Below are 22,911 nucleotides of genomic sequence, written 5' to 3' on the forward strand. Positions count from 1 at the left end.
GGAAGTAAAGAGGTAAGGTAATAGTGACTTTCACTTTACATTTGGTATCGCGAATATTCTGTACTGACCGCACTGGTAATTGACTATTAACACATTCACTACAGGCAGGCTTGTTTTTGTCTTTATCAGTCACGTTTGCATGCTTTATAGACAATATTATTCTAATAAAATGATCAACAATATGTATTTCTGCCGATTTGAAGTCACGCTATTATGGTGTCATTTTAATCAACACTGTATTAACATACTTCTTTGTCAATTTTAAACAGTTTTAAATAACTCTTGCATATGCGTTTGACGTCACGTCATGCCGGAAGTTGGACAACAAGGAAGTGCACTTTGTTCGCTTGTTGTCGATCTGACAGATCTTCCAATGCAAAATGGAAGTTCTTCATACAATTCACTAAGCTCAGTAATGGATTTTGTTCTTTTTTTTTTCTTACTACGGTAGACGTCACGCTAATATATCAGCAGACTTAACCTAAACACGTCTTTGTCGGGAAAAAGCCGAGGTGAAACACCGACCTGTAAGTAAACTTTTAATGAACTCCAAATGACCGTGTGTGTTCGTGTGAGGAACCACTTGCAAACACCACAAATGCAAGGGCGTGAAGGCTGGTAAAATAGAGGTTCTCCCCAGAGGTGTGTGTCCCCATTCGGAATGTCAGTGGCGGTGTGAGAGACCCCACTTAGGCGCCCATTGCCCCCCCGCATGCACGCACACACAGATAAAAAACACACTGGAGTGGACCTTATATTTTCTTAAAAATATATGCAAGTATAAACAATGAAGAATACATCAACAGCAAATAATCTTTTGATTCAAGGAAACAAATTTAAAAAATTTAAAAAAACAACAACAACGACAACAAATCTTGCATTGCACAAATGGAAAAGAAAAGTGAAGGGAACCTTATTGCAAATTGCAATAATAAGATATATTAGCTGTGGTGGTGGTTGCTCTAATATATGTGATTGCTCCTTATTTTACATACATATACAATACAATTTTGATATGAGCTATGCATGATTGAGCATGTACATTAACATTTTGTTACATTAATAATTTAATTATCAATGCAGTAATGGTATCAATTAAGGCTCAGGGTCTATATCTCCAATCGCTATTGCTGAGGACATAAACGAGAGAATAACGAGTCAATTCAATTTGTTACTACTTCTGCAATTCCAAAATAAGAGTCAGAAAAAAGAAAAGCACAAATAGATTATTTGAAAACTATCTATTGAATCTGTAAGAGAGTATGTTTTGATTTATGACTGATGAGTTTTACCTGTGTCTCCATACAGAAAAAGGTTTTCTTTTTAGTTTAAAAAAACCCCCAATGATTTTAACTAGGTATGTTTGCATCTGTTGATTCGGTGGCCCCCTATAGGTCTCAAGCGTTAGATCACGTCTTTTACTGAGTGGCGGGGATAACCCTTGCAAAATGGTCATTTTTAGGGATGTGGAAAGGAATTCCTACAATCCTTGTTTATTGCGTAATGGGAAACCACATGGATCAGCCTCCATTTAGTTTTCTAGGATTAAAATATTCTGAATGATGGCTGCACTGCTTGAAAAAAACATCAATGATTTTGTTAAGGGTGATCAAGAACCCATCAGATACTTTGAAGAAGTGTTAGTGTATGTACTAAGGTACCTGTTAGAAAAATGTTACCTAATTTGGTGCATACGCAACGATTGTTTTCCGTCCGTCAGAAGCAGAATGCAGAAGCAATGCACAATAAGTCAAAATGGCTCTAGAAGTAAACAAAGGCATTGCCACACTTGTCAGAATAAAAAAAGGAACTCATTTTCATTCCAATGCGAACATTCTGATTCGGCATTCGTTATAATTTTTTTGATCGCCTTACGACCCATTATTTCTTAGCATTAGTATCAATGAAGAATAAAACATGCCGATTGAATTGAGGACTGTTCCTGTTCAATTAGTAGACCAACAACTAGGGCTGCACGATTAAAAAATGATAATCACGATGATCCATCCATCCATCCATCCATCCATCCAATGAACTGCTTATCCTCACTAGGGTCACGCGTATGCTGGCGCCTATCCCAACTGACTTCAGGCGAGAGGCGGGGTACACCCTGATTTGGTCACCAGCCAATCGCAGGGCACATATGAAACAACCAATCAGTCACACTCTCATTCACACCTACAGACAATTTAGAGCCAATTGTCTTTTGTTGTATGCTATTTCTGTATTACCTGTATCCAGTATTGCTGCTTGAAACGATGCAAATTTACCCATTGTGGGACTAACAAAGGTTATCTTATTCTACAAAGCGAAAATGTAGCGCCTTCTAACCTTCTCTGTACTTCTCCATTAACAACCTCAAGGCAAATAATGCGTCTGTGGTACTCTTTCTCGGCATGAAACCATACTGTTGCTCGCAAATAGTCACGTCTGTCCTAAGTCTAGCCTTCACTACTCTTTGCCTTAACTTCATAAAGACCCAATGCCACCCCTCCAGCCAACCACCCTACCACACCCACCGATATACACGTCCCCCCACCACCCCCAGGAGAGCCAGACGCCCCCCCCCCCCCAACCCCCAGAGCCCGCGATGCAGCCAGTCCTCGCCCAACCCGAGGGCGGGAGAGTGTCCCTTGTTTGTTGGAAAGGAGGGCGGATAGGGGCACCCGACAAGGGAATGATAAGGGGGGGGGGGGGAACCCAAGGAGCAGCCGCGGACCATGAGAGGTCAGCCCTAACACCAAGCAGTCTTCCAGCCCTGGGGGCCCGGCCTCAGGAGCACCGCCATGCAAGTAAGTGAGACCCACCTCCCCCCGTTACTATCACTGCCAGGTCCCTGACTGGCAGTCATTGGCTCTACCCTGTGTATCAGTGCCCCCCGAGTGGTGTGGTGCATTAAAATCAGGAGAGGTCAGTGAGCCGAGGGGGTGGGAGCAGGGCTGCCAGGCACTACTGCCTAACAGCCAAACCCCCCCACCCACGACCCACCGCCCCCCAGAGATAGGTGTATGTGGTGCATTAAAACATGGGGAGTGTGTGTGATGCATTTAAAACCCAGGGGTGCAGGCAGGGCGGAGGGGCAGGGTGCACGGACCGGGAAACAGCACAGACGTACTAAATCCCAATCCGACATCCACACCCTCCCGATCCCATACCAGTCCCCCAGGAACCCTTTGATATGAACATTTTCGGCTGAAGCCCGCTGAAAATAGGCCTAACGACATTCCTGCTTTTCACACAGTCCATGAAGTCTGGCTCTTGCTCCTGACACAGTCCTTGTGCCCCACAGCCTCAGTGGGATCATACTCCATGATTGGATTTCTCCTCTTTCCTAATTAATTTATGGAAACATTGGCTCTGATTGGTCCATATCAGCACATCTGCTGCATTTTGTGTCCTTCAATGCTTAGTCCAGTCTCGCGTCCCGCAAGAGTTTGATTGCTGGAGTTATTTGTGCACAATAATCGCGCGTTCACTTTGTATGCTGTCGCCTCAGTCGTTTTCAGCAGGTTGGCGGCAGCTCGCGTCCGGCGGGGTAGTGCTCGCCTCCTACTAAAAATCTCCACGTTACCGTGACTTATTTTTCCTGTCTGGCACATGTTTGTTTGTTTACATGATGCGTGTAGAGAGCTGTAAAATTTTACGGAACATCCGTATTTTGTTACGGAAATCACTGAATGTTGACTTGTTATAGCCGTAAAACTGATTGTTCCAGATATTGGAAACAAAAATCCAGCGTCCAGCATTACTGGCACGTCCACATTGAACAGCTGCTTGGTGCACATTGTTTTATTATGCTCCCCGGCTACCAAGTCGTGGATGCGTAAGTTCTTTCTGGGTCCGGTGTCAACGCGTTGTAAGTTACTGATCATCGCCTTCATGGTAGCAAATAAGCTACACTTCTTACAAGTGTCATGAAGGGAGGACGAGGAGTGGCTCGGGGAAGACGATGTCAAAGCCATGCTAATTGCTAAGCTATCGTTACAAGCAGTCGCAAAACATTTAAATAAGAGATTTGGTGATACAGTACACTTGTCACGTAGGTCTGGCTGGAACCGTGTTTTCGCAGAGAGTAACTTCGAGCAACGAAATACACACAGGACGATGCGTCTGAAACGGAAATCAATTAGTACATCCCCGCACACATCACTTCAGAACATGGGCAGTTTAAAAGTGTATTCATATTATTAATAAATATTTGTAATGTAAGATAAGATACAACCTTTATTCGTCCCAAAATGTGGAAATTTCAGCACCAGTTGTGGATATAGGAAATATATAATATTAATAGCATGTAAGAGAAGACGGGATCAAGACAAGAAGTAAACAAAATAGAAACCTAAACTATTTTCCATCCATAAACGATCCAATGCGGTCTATCAGCAATGTTATTTGTTTGTTTGCAAAATAGAGTGCTGAGTTTTAATTTTGACATTTGAAATCTGATTAATCTGATTTACTAAACTTGCTTTTTGTTTGGTTACCAAGATTGAATACAGCATTACCAGAGGCGGATTAATTGACAGATATTTTTGATGATGGAACCATGGAATCTCATATACTGGTACTTTGATTCAGGCTGCAACTGCGTCCACCATTGCAAGGTTGATGTCATAAAACATTCAAATGACAAATATTAAAGCCATAAGTTATTAATGATAATGATTATGACTGTCCCACGGTGATTTGACAACATTTTCAAAATATCATAATTCAGACAACTTTGGACAAATTGCTCTGGAAATGAATTTTTGTAGGTTGGCAGCGCTGCATGTATGTTTGTGTACATGCACATCTTTCATATATGTACAGACAGCAGAGGAACATAAAAGAGAAATCCACCAAAATGAAGACGAAAGAATATGAATAATATGATCCAAAGATTTACTCACCATGTCGCTGATAGCCCTCTGAGTTGTACACGCCAAATGGAAAATCTACTCACATTTGGCGCCTGGCGAGTGTTACTTTCGGACCCTGTACTAATGGATGCATATTATGTTAAAAGATATGTGTAAAATTACAGAGTGATTAAAAAAAATATTACTGATAGGTTTGTGCTAATATATGTATATATAACTTTGCCTGGCTGGGCACTTACTGGTTTTTGCTTGCGTCATAACAACATCCTTTTCCGGCTGTTTTATTTTGTTACCAAAGCCTTTCGGTCCGAAACCAAAAATGCACAGGCCATTTTCGGCTAAAAATATTCAGTGGCATCACTAATAAAAATATTAGCTTTTAGTCTTGTTTGATGTAGTGGAGTTCAACATCTCTGAAAATTACAACCAGATTGATAAAAGTATTATGAGATAAATACCGTATATCCTATATTAGAACAATTGCAATAGTTGTCAAGACAATTTTTTATACTTCTTTTATGCTACAAACAATCTGTTGCCTCCGTGAGTGTGGGTACTGGTATCAGGCTACACAGCCAGCACAAATTGTGCGTCAGTAAACAAAGTGAGTGTTTGCAATCAAATAGTTCCGTGACTGCAGATTTGTTCATCCTGTTTCCTGCCATTGTAAAGTTATGCGCTAGGGCTGGGTGATTATAGAAAAAAATAATCATCACGATTATTGTGATTGATATTGAAATCACGATTAATAAACCTGATTATTTATTGATTTTAAAACTTTGTATTTAACTACCAAAACTCAACTTTAAATATAATGTAACAGAACAACCTGAAAACAAGTTAGTAACAAGTAAAATCCATCCATTTTCTACACCGCTTCTTCTCACTAAGATCGCGGGTATGCTAGAGCCTATCCTAGCTAACTGTGGGCAAGAGGCGGGGTACACTCTGCCAGCCAATCGCAGGGCACATACAAACAAACAATCATTGACACTCACATTCACACCTATGGGCAATTTAGAGTCTTCAATTAACTTACCATGCATTTATTTTGGGATGTGGGAGGAAACCGGAGTACCTGGAGAAAAACTAACAAGTAAAATAGATATAAAAATAAAAACAATAACTAAAAATACATATAGCCATGGCTAAAAACATTGGGATGTCAGGGGTGGCTGTATTGTCTATTATGTACTGTATATTTATCCTTCCAAAATCCTCAATGTTATGGCATTTATCAAGTACAAGAAATGTTGGTAATCCTAATTGACTTAAAACAGGAACATTTTAGTCTGATTTCATGTCTGACAATCAGGGGGAAGAAGTGTTTGTGTCTTTTTATCCACCTTATTCTTATGCCCCATGAGTCTTTGTGTGAATTATGGGTGTGACATCCGGTTTTAGCTGACCGGCATTATGTTTGCATTCTAACTGCCCACGCTAGTCCTCTTTCTGTGAGCATTATGGCCATGATTGTATCTGCTGCTTTGTGCACCTTGGTCTCTTAGGGGCAGTATGGTGTGATGCATGCATGGAGCAGCATATTTGCAGTCAGCTAAAAAAAGACTAAAAGAAGTTTTCTCAGACTCTGAAGAATATATGCCTGTGACTATTGTTACATTATTGTCCGTCTGTATGTGTTACTACAGCATTTGTGTGTGAATATATTTGTTATTTGAAGTTAAATCCCTCCCGTGATGTAATGCTAATGTTAGCTAGCCCGGCAATAGAGTTTTCCATTGACTGTTAGGATAAGCTGCCGATTTAAAAAATGATGTATGTCTTGTATTTAAATATACAATGTGTGTAATTGTTTTTGTTGTGTGTTTAGTTTTACAGTAAACTCCAACTGGGGTGTCAATAAACAGCTTATAGCATGCTCAGGGAGGGCAGAAGAACATGCGTCACATACTTGCTACAAGCAAAACAGGGTGCATACACTTACTCCTTCCATACACAACCCACACCTTGGCACATTCATCTTTTTTCTTTGATTATACCTTTTTCATGATCTTGAGAAGCCAAAATTGAAGTTACGATTACATTTCAATTAATCGCCCAGCCCTATTATGTGCTTTGGTAAAGCTAACCCTGTTTCGGTGGGCTCCCTCCATCCAGTTCATTCTGTTTTGGGAATATTATATTATATAAGGGGGAATTAGTCCTGTGTGTCTTCATCTTTCCACTGTGCGAATAGTAGATCCACAGAAGGTCACGTGTATTATCTTGTCATCTACTTTACACTTTTATAAGATGATGTCATCTGCCACCCAGGTATATTTCTGTATTCATGGACCACAAAGGAGAACCTATGGAAGGAGTGATTGGCCTGGAGGAGCTGCCACCGATGGATGGAACATGTGATGCATGTGAGCCTGACGAGGCTCAACTTGCCACGCAATTATGCCACACCTGCAGCTTTGCCTTCTGCTGTTTGCATGGTGACAGACATGCCTCCAGTACACATCACCCGCTAATGCCCTATAAACATGACGGGACGCATGCTAATGGAGTTAAGTCAAACACATACTCCGTATTTGGAAGTGGGGCCAAAGAGGAGACTTTGATGGGGTTGCTGAATGAACAGGACATGGCTCTGAGGCAAGTAGCGCTCGGAGATGAGAGTGGTGATGATATGAATGGCCATGAATCCAAGAATAGCCCAGAGTTAGGAGCTGAGGTTTCAGAAGATGGGCAGGAGAACATGGCTGCTATAGAGGCAGCGAAGAGGGACACTGTGACAGTAGCTAGGCTACGTTGCCTGGAGCATGGGCAGGATGGATCCCTCTACTGTAAACCAGATGAAAAGATAATCTGCGTTGTGTGTGCTGTGCAGGGTGAGCACCAGGGACATGAAATTATCACCCTGCATGATGCTTACATCTGGCAGAAGGTTAGTCATGCACGTGGAACATGATGGTTTATGATGCATGCCATAGTGACACTTATGTTTAGGATGAAGCGTCTCAATCTAAAGACACAAGACTACACTGCATCATAAAGCTGTTGTTTTTTTGAGTCTGTAAAATAAACACTCATGCGGCTGTTTCCCCCCCCCAAAATGAGTCACTTTGATTAGACCATAGCATTGTTAAAATAGTTATTTGGGACTGTTTCATTACGTTAAAATTGTTTATATATGCAAGTTTAAATTTTACTTCCTGTTATAAGCTTAGCCTTTTATTTTGAAAGCTAGCACCGGAACTCAGCATTTTGACACGAAAGTAACTTCACATGGCACCGCCGATTTTGTTTAGATGGAACCAAATTCTACAAATAAAGTGCTGATTCCTTTGCCGATTTTCACCGATGAGGCACAAGGTTAGTGTTTGTGATACTGTGAGACATTTATGTTAATTTTGTCCCAATTTATTGTGATGTAAAGTTTCTACGGTGAAGTTTTAGCTCAATATTAAGAGTCATCGGGGCTTATGTTGGTTTGAAGACTAAAATAAAAAAACATCAGTGCAAAAGTGAAACCAACCGTTTACCTTGTTAGCTGTCTCAATTGAAGCATGTATAATTATTACCGCAAGGTACATTTGAAGTGTCGATGGCCATTGTGTCCTGCAATTCACATTAGTTCTCGCAGCTAGCTAGCAGCCTTCTTCATCAGTGCACGAGCTGCTAATCCCACTTTGGTGTCACCATGACCCAGTGTTAACCCTTAATTGGAGTCAAATGGAACTAGTGGTGACGTTGAATTGGTGCAACGGTGCCCAATGAGGAAGTCGAATATTAAGTCTAAAAATAGACTGCGCACGCAATATGACACAGTGGTCAATATTTCTGTCTTTGTATGTTGACAGTTAGAAAAGTTAAAATGCTACTTGAAAACTGTTAATTCAGGTTTTATGATTATGACAGTGTAAACCCGGAATACATTAATTCCCTTTTAAATTTTTTCCATCAATCCATCCAGTTTGTAGGCCGCTTGTTGTGTTTAACTGGAGCCTATCCCAGCTGACTTTGGACCAAAGGTGGGTTGCAACCAGAAGTTATTCACTGACATTAACGGCTATCAAAGTCAAATATCCATTAAATGGATAGGAAAATGGATATTTGACTTCATTTTTACTACTTATAATACTTATATGTAGGGGTGCACGATAATGATCGGTCGGATAACTATCGGCCTGATATTGGGGAGAAAAATTACATCACACTTATCGGTTTGAGACCGAAAAAAACTGGACCGATAACAGCAGTATCATCCAGCGGTGTGCTGGTCACCAGCGGCTGTTGTTTGCACTGGCTTGGGATAGTCAGGGATAATTTCACCAAAATTCTTTACCCACAACACCAAAAAAAGTCAATATCTGCAGTAAATTAGCATATGATCGCTAGCACTTGCTGAAATTATGACCATCCTCTGACCTTGAGCTTGTAACTACGATGCTCTCATCCCTCGGAGAGCAGCTCTCGGCAAGACACAGTGGCCTACGAAGTAGCGCAGTCGCATAGCAGCTCAAGCCGAAACAGGAGCGAGCGGGAGCAGTTTGGCCGCATGCCGAACCACGGTTGCCGCAGTGGGGTAATAGCTAAGGTAAACGCTAACCCCTGCAGAACACTGCTCCAACACATCTACCTTTGCAATGTTAGATCACAGGATGGTCTATGGTCTAATAAATTAGATCATCTACAAATGTAGTTAACATCAAAACACACAACGGCCCTCCTGCGTTCGAAGGGGGCAGTGCGAGTCTGTATCCACAAATGTGGCTGGCAACTTGCTCAGGAGCCAACAGGCTTATGCCCGGCACTCTTTGCTCAGCCACAAATTAAAATGTTTTAAAATAAACATTAACATGAATGATCACCCGTTCATATATTGTTTAAAATAAAAAAAAAAACATGAATATTTGACTGCGACTGGCTGGCGACCAGTTCAGGGTGTACCCCGAAGTCTCGTCCGAAGATAGCTGGGATAGGCTCCAGCACTCCCGTGACCCCAATGAGGATTAGCGGTACAGAAAAGGAATGGATGAATATTTGAACCTGTGCATTATTCAAGTTTGACAAGAAAAAAAAAGACGTTCATTGATTCAATACTTTTTCGCTGTGTCATTTCACATTATTGCACATAACTTAATTTCTGATCTTATTTATTCTTCTTTCTATGTATGTATGGATTACCTGGGTTGTTCCCAACGTTTGGTGAAATTTTCGTGTCAATAGCACATTTGGAAATATATTTAATGAGAAAAATGGTGACATGTTAAATACTTATTTCAGCTGCTGTAAGTAGGGGTCTCTGCTGCAGATTTCCATCAGTTTGGGGGTCTTGGGCTGGAAAATTGTTGAGGACTCCTGATATAAACCATTAACCATAAAAAAAAAACAATATTGGTTACCAGTATCGGTATAAACAGTTAGCGCGCATCCCTACTTCCAATATATCCATCCATCCATCTTCCAAACCGCTTATCCTCACTAGGGTCGCGGGCGTGCTGGAGCCTATCCCAGCTATCTTCAGCTATCTTCAGGTACACCCTGAACTGGCCGCCAGCCAATTGCAGGGCACATATAAGCAAACACCCATTCACACCTACGGGCAATTTGTGTCTTCAATTAACCTACCATGCATGTTTTTGGAATGTGGGAGGAAACCAGAGTACCCAGAGAAAACCCACGCAGGCATGGGGAGAACATGCAAACTCCACACAGGCGGGGGCGGGATTTGAACCCAGGTCCTCAGAACTGTGAGGCAGACACTGTAACTAGTCGTCCACCGTGCCAAAGTAATTACCACCCTTGTTAAATATAATACAGGTTCAGATCAAGGCAAAAGTGCATGAATACAAGCTGGATGTGACTGTGACAGTGTAAGGGCCCGGAGCACACTGCACGATGCGGCCGAACCAGACTTGGAATGTTCCGTTGTAAAAAATTACAGTTGGCGACTCACACCTCCACATTGAGGGATTTGATCGGACATGCTGCGACGTTAAACCGCAACCTTGTATAGCCTTTTGAGGCTCCACATACAATGTATTTTACTCTTTCACTTTTGTTAAACCATCAGAAGGTAACGTGACAGTCAAAGAAGAAGCGGGTTGCTTGAGAGTTTTGACATGGGAACAATTTATAAGTCAGCCAGTGTCACACACAGATTGTGTTTGATTTAGCAGGAGAGATTTCACAGTTATACAAAGTAAAATAACCTGTTCCATTGGTCAAATTTTCCCCATCGTAAAAGTTTACGATCTGCAATTTTTAACTGACACTAACATTCTTTACTGTCGTACAAGTGTAAAATTAAATAATCAAATTTGAATATTAAGACATCAAAACAATGAAAAAACATTTTTTTTTTAAAGAAAACTATGTAAAATTTTACATTTAAATTAGTTTTATACACATAGTGTGTTTGGAGTGCCTCTGGACTGTGGAATTAGGCAACCAAGTTATTATTTTTTTGAGCTGCCCATGTCATAAAGATTTGCCCCGATATATGACAGCACAGTCAGTTTCTGCACCCATGACTTGGCAGCTAGGCTGGGTGAAGAGCTGCCATTTCCAAGCCGCAACAGGACTGCATGGAAACAGTATCATATAGGAGCCAAAAGCTATGAAGTGCTATAGTGTTGTTGGATACACTGATTAGCTTAAGCTCACAGTGTTATCACCGCTAGTTTCTAATGCTGTGTACGCCTATTCTCATGTTCTTCTGTCAACACTCCTTCTCGAGCCTTTTCAGATAAAAAAAAGAAAAAGGTACTAGAGTTAATTCTTTAATGCTTGCTGATCTGAAGTATTCCTCAATATCCTGATGTTATCATGCATGACACAGTTGAACTCTGAAGGTTTGAGTGACTGGAGACATTTCTACATAATGAAACTGCGCAACTTCAGGGGCATTTAACCTCAGATGTTCCACTGTACAGTACATTTTAAAAATGTCTCACACTCACACTATATTGAAAGAGTGACTTTAAATATACAGCTACAAAATATTTATTTCATGAAAGCTATGAAATGAGAATTTTAACATCATATATATACAACCCCAATTCCAATGAAGTTGGGACGTTGTGTTAAACATAAATAAAAACAGAATACAATGATATGAAAATCATGTTCAACCTATATTTAATCGAATACACTAAAAAGACAAGCTATTTAATATTCAAACTGATAAACTTTATTTTAAACGGGTCCTCAGAACTGTGAGGCTGACGCTCTAACCAGTCGGCCACCATGCCACCAAATAATCATTAACTTAGAATTTTATGGCTGCAACACGTTCCAAAAAAGCTGGGACAGGGGGCAAAAAAGACTGAAAAAGTTGAGGAATGCTCATCAAACACCTGTTTGGAACATCTCACAGGTGAACAGGCTAATTGGGAACAGGTGGGTGCCATGAGTGGGTATAAAAGGAGCTTCTCTGATTTGCTCAGTCATTCACAAGCAAAGATGGGGCGAGGTTCACCTCTTTGTGAACAAGTGCATGAGAAAATAGTCGAACAGTTTAAGGACAATGTTCCTCAACGTACAGTTGCAAGGAATTTAGGGATTTCATCATCTACGGTCCCTAATATCATCAAAAGGTTCAGAGAATCTAGAGAAATCACTGCATGTAAGCGGGATGGCCGAAAACCAACATTGAATGCCCGTGACCTTCGATCCCTCAGGCGGCACTGCATCAAAAACAGACATCAATGTGTAAAGGATATCACCACATGGGATCAGAAACACTTCAGAAAACCAGTGTCAATAAATACAGTTCGGCGCTACATCCGTAAGTGCAACTTGAAACTCTACTATGCAACCCAAAACCCATTTATCAACAACACCCAGAAACGGCGCCGGCTTCTCTGGGCCCGAGGTCATCTAAGATGGACTAATGCAAAGTGGAAAAGTGTTCTGTGGTTCGACGAGTCCACATTTCAAATTGTTTTTAGAAATTGTGGACGTCGTGTCCTCCGGGCCAAAGAGGAAAAGAACCATCCGGACTGTTATGGACGCAAAGTTCACAGGCCAACATCTGTTATGGTATGGGGCTGTGCTAGTGCTAATGGCATGGGTAACTTACACATCTGTGAAGGCACCATTAATGCTGAAAGGTACATACAGGTTTTGGAGAAACATATGCTGCCATCCAAGCAACGTCTTTTTCATGGACGCCCCTGCTTATTTCAGCAAGACAATGCCAAACCACATTCTGCACGTGTTACAACAGCGTGGCTTCGTAGTAAAAGAGTGCGGGTACTAGACTGGCCTGCCTGCAGTCCAGACCTGTCTCCCATTAAAAATGTGTGGCTCATTATGAAGCGTAAAATACGACAACGGAGACCCCGGACTGTTGAACAGTTGAAGCTGTACATCAAGCAAGAATGGAAAAGAATTCCACCTCTGAAGCTTCAACAATTACTGTCCTCAGTTCCCAAACGTTTATTGAATGTTGTTAACAAAGGTGACGTAACACAGTGGTAAACATGACCCTGTCCCAGCTATTTTGGAACGTGTTGCAGCCATAAAATTCTAAGTTAATGATTAGTTGCTAAAAACAATAAGGTTTATCAGTTTGAACATTAAATATCTTGTCTTTGTTGTGTATTCAATTAAATATAGGTTGAACATGATTTGCAAATCATTGTATTCTGTTTTTCTTTGTTTAACACAACGTCCCAACTTTATTGGAATTGGGGTTGTATTTCTGTGTCAATTTGGGTTGGCCTCAATTGTGACTTCACCCTTTGTCCTGTCTCCAGATTTTAGCTTTCAGCAAAGCATTATGGCTGCAGGATTTTGGGGTAAATTGAATTATTTAAAGGTTAAAGTGCTTGCACTTGCTAATCATTTTTATTCATCTTTCACTGTCACATATGAGTACTGGGGGAAAAAAGCTCATGTATTTTAACTGCTTTCCTCATTGTGACTCTTTTAAAACAACAATTTATACCAGTCAAGTTGCTACTACCAGTTGGACGCACTCGAGAGTGACGGTGTTTATCAGTCAATAAAGGCCCCACGGTATTTCATGGATGAAACATAATAAGGTTTCTCATACAGTAAGTTCAAATCTGCTAAAAGGTATTAGTTTTTGCTGTTTTCAAAGAAACTCAAGGATGCACAATCCGTAAGTAGCTCATCTGTTTGGACATGGGCTATCCAGCCGGAGGGTCACAGTTCAAGCCCGGTTTTGGATGAAATGTAAAAATATCAGCTACAGTATTTATTGGAGATGTGCTAGGTTTTTCCTGGCTACTATTAACTCTCCCCATGCCCTCAGCTCAAGAGTTGAAGCACTGCTTGTGTACCCCTTTCACTCTGACAGCTCTATGATTTTGTTTTGTGTATGGTGTGCAACACAAAATGTATAAAGCAGAGTGTACATTAAATTTCCCCTTGAAAGATTATATTCAACAATTTAAAAAAAACAAAAAATAATATGAGCTGTTCCAGGTCGTAGTATAATCCGCACATAATGTACAGTGGAGCACAACAATAATGTACCACAAGTTATTCTATTCCAAAATGGCTTTTATGAAAATGTCACTGAGGGAATCTGGTCTGGTATTTTTTTGGCCAGCCACTGTCCTGGTGACTGAGCATTTTGTCAGAGACCCCAATAAGGTCAACCTTTTGAGAAATGTTTACAATTTCACCACCAACACTCGTGCTGAATAGAACTAAAAGTAAAATGTACATTTGTGCACACATTTTGCTTTGAAAAGCACCCTATAGAGGGGTAACTGAAAGGAGCATGAACTAAAAGGAGTGTTAACTAAAATGATTGCACAAAACTAAACTCAAAGCAAAGCAAATTTATTTATATAGTGCATTTCATACACAAGGTAACTCAATGTGCTTTACATGATTAAATATAATTTAAAAACAAAGAAAAAATCAGCTAATAACCTTTTAAAACAAAACAAAAATCAAAGTACAACTAAAACAGCATATATAAAATCAACAAAACAAGTACCTGGACTTTTTAGCAGCAAGATATAAAATATAACAAAGAAGCAGTGACCATCGTGGAGTGTTGTAGTGTTGCTGTAGAAACAGTGTTGCCCTCTGGCCTGCGGCGAAGCCGCTGAAAAACAAAGTAGCTCACATTAGTTGCAACACTTTCTCTTCCATCAGGGCCGCATATGGATTGGTGCGGGACAAAGGGGGTCACTCACAGCCCAAGGCTCTATTATTCATGCTAAAACCACTCAATCTTATCCTTTTTCTGTGTATTCCTGGGAGTGGATATATCGATTCCGTTTGAGTTTTTCAATCTTTGCCTCTCAAACCTGTTTGCCGTTCACCTTACCTACCTCACTATGCTGCTAAAACTATATTAGAAACTTGATTCCAGTAATTCACACCAAAGTTATTCATTATTTGAATTTCACTGATCTTTGTCTCTTCTGTATATACTAACACTACTAATACTACCAAATAATTTATAATAATTTTTCTTCTGTTGTCTGTGTGTATGCTGTAGAATAGACACTGTTGTGACCTGCTGGACTGTACACGACAGATGGAAGAAAAGATCTCAAACAAGTGGACAAATCCAGAGGTGAGTCCAAACATCTGAATAAACAAAGTGAGTACAAAAGCTCAGAACCAATTACAGTTTTCTCTGCAGCCTCAGAGGGTTTGCAGGGGGTGAGCCAACTGGGTTGTTACGACCTTTCATCATTATTATTTGGCTTTTGTTTTGTAAAATCTAAAGGGGAAAATCAACATTAGAAAAAAAGCAAGTATTAAAAAAAAGTATTCTCCTGCTAAAATTATAGAAATAAAGCATGTTGTTCTGTATTATTGTATTATCTACTGTTGTATATACCGTTGGTGTAAAGATATGATGGCTAATATGCATCATGCATGGTATTAGAAATGCTATGGCAATGAGGAATATTCAAAGTGTTCTGTTTTCAATTGCGTCAATGAACCATAATGCTCTATTAATATATTTTGTTGCTTTTAGACCCAAAATATAATATTCATATAAATACTGGAATAAGATGACTTAGTTTCAATGATGTTACTGTACATTTATATTTATTTTTACATGATCTAAACGGGGGGTCATAACTGAGCTATTTTTCATTTGTAAATTTTTAATTCTGTGGCTACACTGCAGTTGCAAAGATGGAGGCAGTGGGGATTGAGTTATCAGGAATACATTGTGTCACAAAGGTGGTGAGACCCATATTTTATCCCCTAGTTAATATATTTATCATGCTACACCATGTACAGACCAGCGCTCGCCTGGATTCGTTTTATGCAGATATACTTTAATTGTATAACATACTTATGAGTTATTATATGATTACTTACATCCGCCTTCACTCGATGTCACTCTTTCACCTCCACGATAAAGCTGATTCCATTGTCTTACATAAAATAGAAGGGAACACGTCTAACCAGATTTTCTCTAGCCGTGGCTAAAACACTTGTGGACCAACATCAGTTAATTGAATCAAGGATTTAGGGGGGTGCGTGTTATGTATTTTAAACAGTGGTAAATATAATTACAGAACATTCGGATAAATAAAACATGGGATGGATGGGTTAAACTTTCTGATATAATGCAGTGCCATGCTACACAAATAATATTCTGAGAAATTACCACAGGGACAATTTACGCATTTATTAATTACAACACAGCAGTAAGATGAGTACACTTTTTGTGTAGTCGTTGTTTGTTACTTTTCAAACTTACAGACACCGGGTTATATTGGTTGTGCTTGAGCTTTAAGTTTCCCATTCTTATTGATATAATTAGAGAGAGGGCTGCCTCACAGTAATTTATTGTTCCCTGTCAGGGTGGTATTGGTTCAGCTTTTGTAACTTATCATCAGCGCTCAACTGATCTCTGTAGTGATGATAAATACGACTATAATAGATCCGCTGTGAGAAGACATCGACGCCGTTAGGGAGGAATAGCCTTGTTTTAAATTTGATTATCCAGAGTGGTTGTGTTAGTAGCTTTCTAAACCGCTAACATCAATAATGCTGTACCTTTCTTTTTCCAAACTACCGGTAAATGTTCTTGAATACTACTAATTAAAGAGTTGGATGGTATAAAGCTGTTGCTTTCCATCAAAAATGTTGGCTGTAGTGTATGATGTTTCTTAAGCTTGTTTGTTCTCTACTGTACTATTTTGGCTGTCATGAATGTGATCGCCCAAATCGTGTTGTACATTCAGTAAGTTAACGATTTACCCAGTTCATGTTGTGCTGTGTGGCCTGCAAACGTAGAACAGGCTTTTGGTACTTCACCACTATAGACTGTAATTTTATTATTTTTATTGTGATACACATTTCTTTAGTAAGCCATATGAGATAATGTTGTGAAAAGGGGTCACAGTAAAAAAAAAACAAAAAAAAAAAAAAAACAATCACAGCTTTGCAAAAAAAAAAAAAAAAAAGAAATTGAGTAATATCCATCGTGGGGCATGCTTTAATTTGCAAGTAAAACTTTGCTGCCATTATTGTATAATGTACAATTTCAAAGTGAGCGTCAAGGACAGGTACATCTACCATAGTCTCGGGCTGTCATCCATCATTGATAGCATCTGTATACCAGCTCTATCAGCCACCTCTGTAGCTCCACGTTAACTGGGTCTGAACCCAGTGGAACGGATGAGAACACAGGAGCATTGTTAAGTGCCTGCAGAGATTTGACCCAAGTGCAGTAGCATATTGTAGAAGGTTAATTTGAGTAGCTGGCAGCTGGCACCATAGCTGAATTTGTGTCTTATTATCATACTGAAATATCAAGGACTAGGACTGACTTTACATTAATCAGTCATCTGTTGTTCCAATATAGAGGTGCAGTGCGCTGGCTGAAGCCCACTTTCCTGCTTTCTCATGGGGCAATGGTAGAGATATCATGTGGATTTGTCAGCGTGTCCTCTCTGCACTCTCAAATGTCAGCGCTTGCATTATTATGCATAGCAGGCGAGCATCAGAGTGACGGCTCCTGGTAAGGAAAGGTCTGTGTGTGAGAGAGCTAGTAAAAGGGCGAGATATAATTTGCACAAGTTAGAGTTGTTAATGGCTTTAAGAGTTTGAGGACGAAAGGCTTGATCAGCAGATGCATAAAAGCTGTCTTCTGGAGGAGAGGTTAAGGAACAAACAGGACAGACATGGAAAATATATTTTTTTTTATACATCAGTTGTTTGGAGTTTTTCCATCCCCTCTTCTACTTTGCCCTATCCTGTCCTCCTATTTTTCTCTACCCCCTTCTCCCATTGCATTGTAAGTCTGTAGCCCTGCATCTGCTCCACAGAATTTTAAGTGAGTGACTCAGTGTCATTCCCAAAGAAGGTGGCTTGGCTTGCTACTTGGGCTTCTGTCAAAAACAGTTCAAAGGTGTCAATAAATTAAAAAAAAAATATTTTTCCCCCCCAAAGAGTTTTATCTCCCTCTTTCAATGTGTCTACATTATATTATCCAAAATGACTTTTAAAAATGCTCTTTTGCTTTTAAAGTTCAACTGTATGACAACTGTATACATTTCTGAAAAACAAGGTGAGAATTGTGTTCAGTTGTAGTCGCGCAGCCTATTCTTAAAACCCCAATTCCAATGAAGTTGGGACGTTGTGTTAAACATAAATAAAAACAGAATACAATGATTTGCAAATTATGTTCAACCTAAATGTAATTGAATACACTACAAAGACAAGATATTTAATGTTCAAACTGATAAACTTTATTGGTTTTAGCAAATAATCATCCATCCATCCATCCATTTTCTGAGCCGCTTCTCCTCACTAGGGTCGCGGGCGTGCTGGAGCCTATCCCAGCTGTCATCGGGCAGGAGGCGGGGTACAACCTGAACTGGTTGCCAGCCAATTGCAGGGCACATAGAAAGAAACAACCATTCGCACTAACAGTCATGCCTACGGGCAATTTAGAGTCTCCAATGAATGCATGTTTTTTGGGATGTGGGAGGAAACCGGAGTGCCCGGAGAAAACCCACGCAGGCACGGGGAGAACATGCAAACTCCACACTGGCGGGGCAGGGGATTGAACCCGGGTCCTCAGAACTGTGAGGCTGACGCTCTAATAAATATTTCCAGTCGTCCACCGTGCCACCAAATAATCATTAACTTACAATTTTATGGCTGCAACACGTTCCAAAAAAGCTGGAACAGGTGGCAAAAAAGACTGAAAAAGTTGAGGAATGCTCCTCAAACACTTGTTTGGAACATCCCACAGGTGAACAGGCTAATTGGGAACAGGTGGATGCCATGATTGGGTATAAAAGGAGCTTCCCTGATTTGCTCAGTCATTCACAAGCAAAGATGGGGCGAGGTATACCTCTTTGTGAACAAGTATGTGAGAAAATAGTCGAACAGCTTACGGACAATGTTCCTCAATGTACAATTGCAAGGAATTTCGGGATTTCATCATCTACGGTCCATAATATCATCAAAAGGTTCAGAGAATCTGGAGAAATCACTGCATGTAAGCGACAAGGCCGAAAACCAACATTGAATGACCGTGACCTTTGATCCCTCAGGCAGCACTGTATCAAAAACCGACATCAATGTGGAAGGATATCACCACATGGGCTCAGGAACACTTCAGAAAACCAATGTCAGTCAATACAGTTCGACGCTACATCTGTAGGTGCAACTTGAAACTCTACTATGCAAAGCAAAAGCCATTTATCAACAACACCCAGAAACGCCGCCGGCTTCTCTGGGCCCGAGCTCATCTAAAATGGATTTAAGATGCTGGAATAATAATAAGAATAGCTACAATAAAAATGAAAACCTTACCTCAAATAAATTATTTATTTTCAATGATTCCATTTCAGACCACATTTAAATTGTTTCAAACCTTAGATTCTTCTGTAATACATTTTTATTCCAAAAATAGGAAAAGTAGAATCAGTCTATCTAGTCTTCAGAAAAGTAAACAGGAGGGAAGCCGAAATGCTCCCAACTTTAAACACTATTATTTAGCTAAGCAATTACAATACCTCATCAAAAGGTTGCACCACAGTGAGGAGTGTGATTCTTGGCTAGAATTGGAGCAAACAGACTGCAACAACATCAAACTACCAAAACGCCATAAATATTTCAAGAATCCAATAATCGCATCCACCTTAATGGCTTGGTGGAAAAGTTTAGAATCGACAGGATCTCAAATACCTCCCAATCTGTCATAATCCAGATTTCGAAATTAATAATATACCCCTTCATTGTAGCACATGGGAACAACATGGAATTAACCACCTAAAACAACTATTTAACAATAATGTTTTTAGGACACATGATGAACTGGTCCAAGAATTCCAAATGACAGCCGGAAACGTTCTTCAATACAATAAATTAAAAGCAGCAATAATAAAAAAAAAATATCAACACTCCACACCACCCTCGAACTGCCGGAGTTTGTCAAGCAAATAATGAAGCTACTCCCGCAAAGTAAAAGAAATATCTCAAAAGTTTATCAATTAATTTAATGTAATAAATCAATACACTTACCAATCACAAAATGGGAAGAAGACCTATCCATGTCTGCTGACCGTAGCTACTGGATACAGATTTGTAATAATACGTTTAGAATAGGGGTGCTCAATGCGTCGATCGCGAAGGTAGTATTGGTCGATCGCATGACATCACGTGACATAAAAAAAAAAGACATCAGCCTATCGTCCATCCCGTTGCTTGATTGATATACATATATAATCCATAATATCAGAATTTTTCTGACACTTAGGTCACGCACATGCGCAAACAGCGCTGCTAAAAGGTAACTGCAGATGCGCAAACAACGGCGCCAACTGTGTCAAAACTGACAGGCTAGTCAGTGAGTTACCTCCAATTTTTATCTATCGGTTTTTTCTCTTAAACTTAAGAAAGGTTATAAAAATGAGTGGGGGAGCTGGACCAAGTAAGAAGACAAAAACTTACTACTTTCATACGGAATGGGATGAGGAGTATTTTTTCACGATGACATTATCGAAATGTGTATCCCTCATCTGCCAGTCTGCCATCGCATTACCAAAGAACGGAAATGTGGAGCGGCATTTTAGGACTGTGCATGGAAAATACGGCACTGACTACGCATCCCTGGCTGATTCACTTCAGTGCAAGCCATCGGTGTAAACTCAGGTAATGACAAAAAAATGTACATTGTTAATTATGTTGTGATGTGCCAGATTGGCTCATGCGGTGATGCAAGGTACATCAACATATATTGGTGCTGAGCTGTGTCGGCGCCCCAGAAATTTAGCTCACTGGTAGCGCTCTGCGCTCTCAAACCGGAGACATGGTCGCGGCCCCCACACCCCCAAAAAAAGGTAGATCGCGGGAGGTTGGCTGCTTGAAAAGTAGCTCTTGGGGAAAAAAAGTTTGGGCACCGCTGGCTTAGAATGACAAAAAACACAAATCGACAGCTTATACAATATCAAGTGCTCCATAGAACACACTTTTCTCTCCATCTAATATATGTGTGCAATGCACCAAAAATACCCCAGACACCTATTTTCATGCCATATGGGAATTTACACCAATTCAATGCTTTTGGTCTTCGGTTCTACAAAAACTCTCGTATATTTTAAACTGCAGGATTCCACTTTCCCCAAGATTGTGCATACTTGCCGACTTAAGCATAATTGACCTCCCTAATAAATATTCACAATCATTACTTGTCGCGTTAGCTATCGCTAAGAAAACAATTCTATTAAACTGGAAAAACTAATTAGCTATTAACATCAATCAGTGGCTAAATCTCATCATATATTGCGTTAGAAAAAATATCAGCAGAACGAAAAAATCAATTCCACATATACGTAGATCGCTGGTCACCTTTCCTCAACATGCTAAATCTAGACTCTTGATTCCTTTGCCTGAGTAGGGTGCCATCTGACATTTGACAATAGCAAGACTATTTTCATAAGTGCGAAAGTAAGCAATGGGATTCTATATTCTTTGTTGTCGAGGTTGTTGTTGTTTTATTATTCTATTTATTTCTTTTTATTTTCACACATTTTAGATTGGTTTGCATGGTGTGGGGATCTTCTCCTCTTGTCCCTGTATTTGCTGTTCCGGAGTCTGTGGGGGTGGGACTTTTTTTTTTTTTTTTTCCCCCTCTTCCCGTGGGGAAGATGGGCGGTCCCCTGCGACTGTGTGACTATTAGGCAGTAGTGCCTGGCAGCCCCCCCCCATTATCGTTCCCTTGTCGGGTGCCCCGATCCGCCCTCCTTTCCAACAAACAAGGGACACTCTCCCACCCTCGGGCTGAGCGGGGACTGGCTGCATCTCGGGCCCTGTGGTTTGGGGGCGTCTGGCTCTCCTGGGTGTGGAGGGGGTGGGGTTGGGGGGCGTGTGGGACGGTTGGTGGGGTGTGGCATTGGGTCCCTGCGGCGCCCGCTGGGTGGCCCGTTGTCAGGGCGTCTCGGTGTGGCCGGTGGACCGCCCTGGGCTCCTCGGTGTGGGACGTGTCCCGTCCGCCGGGCTGCTTTCGGGTGTACCCCTGGGCCCGATCCCGCCCCTCGATTGATTGGGTGGGGTCCTCAGCTGCCGTGGTGCGGCCACAGCAATTACAGGACACTTCTTTCAGTCTTTGTGCATGTAAAACGATATCAATTGACTTGCATGTATCCACAGGCACACAACCCTAGGACTCTTACACTGGGTGTGGGGTCACGGCCTTACTGCAACAAATAACTAATGAATATGCAAATCACTTCTGTATCCCCTCACTTATACTCTCGTCCTGTAGACTTTTATAATTTAAATAATTAATGCCACCACACTTCAGTTGTACAGCCGAGTTCACGACCCTTGTCCTGCTGCTTCTTCTCCTGTCCTTGTCCTGTTCTATCTTGTTCTGTCCTTCCCTCACAGGGTGTAGCACTACAGCCCCATGCAACACTCATATTTAATGTTTTATTGATGTAGATAATGTAATGATTTACTTCTCTCATCCTGTTTACAATTAGTGCTTTGTCTTTTGTCTTCATTTCTCTCTCCCTCCTAGAAACTTTGTTCTGTTCGACTGATCAAGTCTGATTCTCAGTAAACCTCAATTACAATACCACAGCGGAAGCTTAAAAACTACACTGTGACACAGTAAAAC

The 22,911-nt window shown here is 40.7% G+C and overlaps 1 protein-coding gene across 1 annotated transcript in view; it reads left to right on the forward strand.

Moving 5' to 3' along the window:
* Positions 1 to 337: 337 nt before the first annotated feature.
* trim44 (tripartite motif containing 44) overlaps positions 338 to 22,911 on the forward strand; it is a 90,114-nt gene continuing 67,540 nt past the window's right edge. The window contains exons 1-3 of the mRNA XM_061677743.1: positions 338 to 527; positions 7,137 to 7,755; positions 15,304 to 15,381. Coding sequence (XP_061533727.1) covers positions 7,153 to 7,755; positions 15,304 to 15,381 — 681 coding nt within the window. The 5' untranslated portion in view covers positions 338 to 527; positions 7,137 to 7,152. The remainder of the gene's footprint in view (positions 528 to 7,136; positions 7,756 to 15,303; positions 15,382 to 22,911) is intronic.

The sequence above is a fragment of the Phycodurus eques genome, chromosome 5, assembly GCF_024500275.1.
Source record: "Phycodurus eques isolate BA_2022a chromosome 5, UOR_Pequ_1.1, whole genome shotgun sequence".
NCBI classification, from domain to species: Eukaryota; Metazoa; Chordata; class Actinopteri; order Syngnathiformes; family Syngnathidae; genus Phycodurus; species Phycodurus eques.